The sequence below is a fragment of the Scleropages formosus genome, chromosome 1 (assembly GCF_900964775.1).
Source record: "Scleropages formosus chromosome 1, fSclFor1.1, whole genome shotgun sequence".
Lineage (NCBI taxonomy): Eukaryota > Metazoa > Chordata > Actinopteri > Osteoglossiformes > Osteoglossidae > Scleropages > Scleropages formosus.
In genome coordinates, this window is record NC_041806.1 from 23694031 (window position 1) to 23699688 (window position 5658).

Genomic DNA, 5658 nt, shown 5'->3' on the forward strand with positions numbered 1-5658 from the left:
AATAAACATATAACTTTAAAGAGAAAAACATACCAAAAAAAGGCGGAAGGTGAAACCGTGAAGGTTTTGAAAATGCCCTTTCTCCCCCCCCCCCCTTCTTTTTTTCCCCCTCTGCCGGTTTGGAAGAAGTGACTTTCCGCGAGGCTCGCGCTCACTCGCACGTTTTCGGGGGGCGCCGCGCGCGAGGCCCTCTGAAAGCGCGCTCTGTGCTGCGCGCGGCGGGGCCGTGCACACAGAATGCTCAGTGTATATGAATGAATAGGACGCCCCCGTGGCAGCGGCCCTGTCCTCCCCGGTCCGTGTAAACAAATCCACGGGACTCGCTCGGGTTTCTGAGACGGATCCAAATGGAATCCGCGGGGAAGGAAGAAGAACGGCTGGATTCTGGCACGAGGTACCGAGTGGGCTGCGCACCTGGAAACGCGCGTCTTTAACGCAGTGCAGCGCGTGCTGGACCGTCGCGTGAGGACCGGCGGGTTCTTTGGAACGAGTATTTTTAGGAGCATCTTCATCGGGGTGTTATCGTTCGGCCCCCTGTTAAGCCTGCTCTTTTTTTCTACATTTTTTTTCTTTGTTTCCTGCATCAGTCAATAAGTGGACCGACCCACGCGCGCTTTCTGCGCAACACACGAGTGCACCTTTCATCCGGGGCTGTATTTTAACACATTTTTTTAATTCGCCCAGCAACCCCCCCCCCACACCCCCCGCCAACAGCACCACTGACTCCACACTTTCAGGGATTATGATGACGTGCTCTTTCCTTTCCATTCGAAAAAGAGAGGAAAGTTTTATTCTATTTTGCTGCTTGAGACGAGCCGTTTGGCTCCCTGGGGGGGTAAAGTGTGGCTGTTTCTATGTCAGTCTCCGAGGAGTGGCCCGTTCGCCCTTGTTTTGGTTGCCACTTTTATTCTTTCTTCTGCTTTGCTTAGAAGCCAGAATCCACCCTTTATTGCCCGTTGTCTCCACACACTGTCTATGGGAAACAAGGTGTGTGTGACTGTGTGTGTGCGCGCGCGCGACAGAGAGAAAGAGTGAGTCTCTTCATCACCATGAAACACTAATGAATTATCCTCCGATAAAGTCCTCTGATTTAAATACATTAGGCTCAAACAAAAGGTACAGTTCTATAATTTAAATATGTAGATATGTTTGTTAATTTTATTTGTATATTTGACTTACTCCTGGGATCTTTGCTTATGTTTTACATCGTCGTCACCCCTTTACTGTCACATCACAGGAATTATTTCCACTGATTGTGGAGGTTATTCACTTTTGCAGCATATTACACGTGACCGTAGTCTGTTTTAAGACATTAATATAGAGGAAATTCACTGCAATCACGCAAAAAATAATTATTTTGGCAAAGGTCGTAGTGCCCCCACCCCCAGTCCGTTAAGAGTTAAACTAACAAAGACACATCCCCAGTCTGTGTCAAGTTTTTTTTTTAATGTGTTCTTGAACTTTATTTTTTTTTATTTATTTATATTTATTTATTTATTTATTTCGACTAAATTAAAAAGCAACCAATTGGAACGACCGGAAGGGGGGGGCACCCGCGCGCCCGGAGGGACGCTTTCGCGAGCTGCCAATCGCGCCGTGGGTAACCAATCAGCGGGAGCCTCGCGCTCGACTTCCTCGTGTTTGGGCTGGAGGGGAGGGGACGGGAGGGGGGGAGACGTGGACGGTGTGCGCGCGCTTGGCAGAGGGTAAACATTCGTGTGTCTCCGAGCGCAGAGGGAGGGAGAGGAAGAGAGAGAGAGAGAGAGAGAAAGAGAGAGAGAGAGAGAGACACACACACGGGGGGAGAGAGAGAAAGAGAGAGAGAGATTGAGAGAGAGAGAGAGAGAGAGAGAGAGAGAGAGAGAGAGAGAGAGAGAGAGAGAAAGAAGGGTCGGGGAGGTAGCGAATGAGAGAGAGCTTTGCCACCATCGCCGTGCAGTGTGTGATACCGGATTGTACTTCAGCGCGAGTTAGCGGTTTTTCAGTTTTAAACACATCAAAACAGAACAAAGAGAAAGAGTCCACGGCACAATAAAGGAAACAGCCTAAAGAACAGAAAAGAAAAGAAGAGAAAAGAGAAGAAAAAAACACACCACGCTAAGGGAAAATCTCAGCAGCTAATTTACAAAAGAAGCTCGGACCCTCAGCTGTTATTTTTTCCCACTGTAGAAGAAGAAACTTCTTGGAAAAGGGATTTGATTTTAGAAAAAAAGGCGCAAAATTCCAGCGACACTCCTAAGTTCGTAGGAAAAGTTTTTGTTTTTTTTTTTGTTTTTTGGTCTTTTTTTTTTATTTAAAAAATGAACTTTCCTTGAGGACTGTACCGGGGGTTTTCAAGGGCTTCTACTTGTTCACTTTTCAGAACGCGGATTTTTTTTTTTTTTCCACAGCAAAAATTGTTTTGTTCCCCCCCCCCCCCCTCCCATATACATGAATATTGTAAATACAGCACCACGGATCTGGTTTTTAAAATATTTTTTTCTTCTCCATTTTTTTGCGTTTCACTGCAGAAGTGCATGGTATAACCCAAATACTACCCCAACGCTTTGAAGTTTGAATAATTCATGGAATAGAATTTTCTTGCTTGAAAAAAAAAAAAAAAAAGTTTTAAACAGAGAGGGGGATAAGAACCAAAAGACATATCGATAAGGGTTGAAGGAATGGCCACCGCGGCTTCCAACCCCTATCTGGCCACTAATAGCATTCTGTCGTCGGGATCCATCGTGCATTCGGACTCCGGGAGCGGGGGGATGCAGTCCGGCAGCGCCGCCGTGACCTCGGTGTCCGGAGGCTACAGAGGAGACCCCGCGGTAAAGATGGTACAGAGCGACTTCATGCAGGGTGCCATGGCGGCGAGCAACGGGGGCCATATGCTGAGCCATGCCCACCAGTGGGTGACATCCCTGCCCCACGCAGCCGCCGCTGCCGCTGCAGCCGCGGTCGCGGCAGCCGAAGCCGGATCCCCGTGGTCCTCGAGCCCCGTGGGGATGACGGGCAGCCCGCAGCAGCAGGACGTCAAAAACAACTCGGCTAGAGACGATCTGCATTCTGGGACCACGCTGCACCACAGGCCCCCGCACCTGGGTCCGCACCAGTCTCACCCAGGGGCGTGGGGTGGCACCACGGCGGCTCACATCCCGTCCATCGGCGGGGGGCAGCAGCAGTCGCTCATATACTCGCAGCCCGGGGGCTTCACCGTGAACGGGATGCTGAGTCCACCGGGCAGCCAGAGCCTGGTGCACCCGGGGCTGGTGCGCGGGGACACGCCGGATCTCGACCACGGGAATCACCACCACCACCACCACCACCAGCATCAGCACCACCAGCAGCAGCAGCAGCAGCACCACGGCGGGGTGAACAGCCACGAGCCGCACTCGGACGAGGACACGCCGACGTCGGACGACCTGGAGCAGTTCGCCAAGCAGTTCAAGCAGAGGCGCATCAAGCTGGGCTTCACGCAGGCGGACGTGGGCTTGGCCCTGGGGACCCTCTACGGCAACGTCTTCTCGCAGACCACCATCTGCAGGTTCGAGGCGCTGCAGCTCAGCTTCAAGAACATGTGCAAGCTGAAGCCTCTGCTGAACAAATGGCTGGAGGAGGCGGACTCCTCCACCGGGAGCCCCACCAGCATCGACAAGATCGCGGCGCAGGGCAGGAAGAGGAAGAAGAGGACCTCCATCGAGGTGTCCGTGAAGGGCGCTCTGGAGAGCCACTTCCTCAAGTGCCCCAAGCCTTCGGCCCAGGAGATCTCCTCGCTGGCCGACAGCCTGCAGCTGGAGAAGGAGGTGGTCCGAGTGTGGTTCTGCAATCGGAGGCAGAAGGAAAAGAGGATGACCCCCCCGGGAGTGCCCCAGACGCCGGAGGATGTGTACTCTCAGGTGGGCAACGTGAGCGCAGACACACCGCCCCCCTCCATGGACTGCAAACGAATGTTCAGTGAGACATAGAACAGCACACAAACAAACAAACAAACAAAAAAAAAAAACGTTTTGTATCTGATTAATCTGGTAGGACTCAGGCTGTCGCAAGATAGCGAAAATAATTTTTGATACTGTGATTGTGATGGGGAAAAAAAAATGAATAAGACTGCAGATGTGCTTTATATTTTTTAACAGAAAAAAAAAAAAGAGAAAAGAACAACCCCCACCCCTTCCCAACCCCCCCTCTCCAAAACGCAACGATAAACTCTTCACCCAGGCCCTAAAATTGTCTTGACCCTAAAAGGTTCTGTCTGCTCTTTCTTTTCAGGGACATTTTTTAGTAGATTACTTAAAAGATGCAAGTGTAAGTGGGCCGAGTGAAGCAGGCGACCCGAGGGTGACAGCCACCAGTTCGTACCACCAGGTAATTCTGGCACACTGACAACATCTCCACGAAAACAGAACCCCCCCAAAAAAAAGTAGGGAAAAATCAGTGTCTCTCTCTCTATTCTCCCCCCTTTTTTCCCTCTTGTGTTTGATTTGTACCAGAAGCAAGCATTTATGCATTTAATTAAAAAAGACTCAAATTGTTGCAAGCCTTGCAAAGAAATAAGAACAAAAAATACTAAACGAAGAAGAGTGGAGCCCACGAAGCTTTGAACGCAATTCACTTGGAAGACTGCATGGTTTAATATTTTTTTTTTAATAAATATATGAAAAAATGGAATTGCTGTTCTTAGCCATCCCGTACAAAAAAAAAAAACAAAAAAAAAAAAAAACAGAGACAAACAAGCTTCTCGACACTGTTTGCCCTCTTCTGATCTCAAAGATCCGACCTTTTTGAAAAATTGCGTTTCATTTTGAGGACCGACCCTCTAAATGGATTTTTAAAAAAAAAAAAAAAATAAAAAAAAGAATAAAATGGGGAAAAATGAATTGCGGAAAGAGTGACTGTCTGCAGCTGCACTGTGTGAATCCCCCTGTCCGAAAATGCCCAGTGTGACAGAGTGGGTGCCGTGGACGTGGAAGTGGACGTGGACGTGACTCTCACCAAGCTGCCATTTCTAAGCAGTATTCTTTGGTAGGTTTCAACAAACAGACTCCTTCAAATAGATCCATTAGATCAGATGCTGATCTGAATTATTTACTTTATATTTTTTCTTCAAAATGACTCGTTTTAATATTTTATTCGGAATAACTATTGACTGTTGCAAACGATAATTTATTTTTTCTTCCCAGAACTTGTGTAAAATGTTTTCCTTTTAATTTTTCGTTGTTGTCCTAAATTGTTTCTTTTTTTAATTTTTATTTTGTATTATGATTATTTACAAAGGAGCACAAATGAACACGAGCTGACACGGACAGTTGTTAGGTAATAAGGGTATATTTTGATGTGATCATTTGATTGTAATTTAATTTCAGTAGTGGTTCCGTAAAAGATGATTGAGAACAATAAATTTGTTAGACTGAAATAACTCGATTATGTGTGTTGCCTGTAAAAAGTGACGAATATTTTATATATAAAAAAAGAAAAACTGAATTACACTAGGTATTTATTCTAATTATTATTTTGAATCGCTGCTTGGCAGACTGTACAATAACAAGGGATCCCTCATATTGTATATTTAAGATCACACGGCAATAATCTGTATTTTTCTTCTGTAAATAATAGCTAAAGGGGGGATTTAAAAAGACACAGGCAGATCATAACGTTCCCTTGTGACAGAAAATTTCCCGT

The 5658-nt window shown here is 47.1% G+C and overlaps 1 protein-coding gene across 1 annotated transcript; it reads left to right on the forward strand.

The window, feature by feature from the left end:
* The first annotated feature begins 2435 nt into the window (after positions 1-2435).
* Positions 2436-5080, forward strand: LOC114911261 (POU domain, class 3, transcription factor 3-B-like). Its single transcript, XM_029254732.1, has 2 exons — positions 2436-3878; positions 4249-5080. Exons 1-2 carry the CDS (start codon positions 2661-2663, stop codon positions 4360-4362), a joined length of 1332 nt encoding a protein of 443 aa, XP_029110565.1. The 5' UTR covers positions 2436-2660; the 3' UTR covers positions 4363-5080.
* Positions 5081-5658: the final 578 nt, after the last annotated feature.

Coding starts and splice junctions, on each gene's coding strand:
- LOC114911261 (XM_029254732.1), top strand. CDS start 2,661: ATGGCCACCGCGGCTTCCAACCCCTATCTGGCCACTAATAGCATTCTG. Junction 3,879..4,248: donor CGGAGGATGTGTACTCTCAG/GTGGGCAACGTG, acceptor CTTTCTTTTCAG/GGACATTTTTTAGTAGATTA.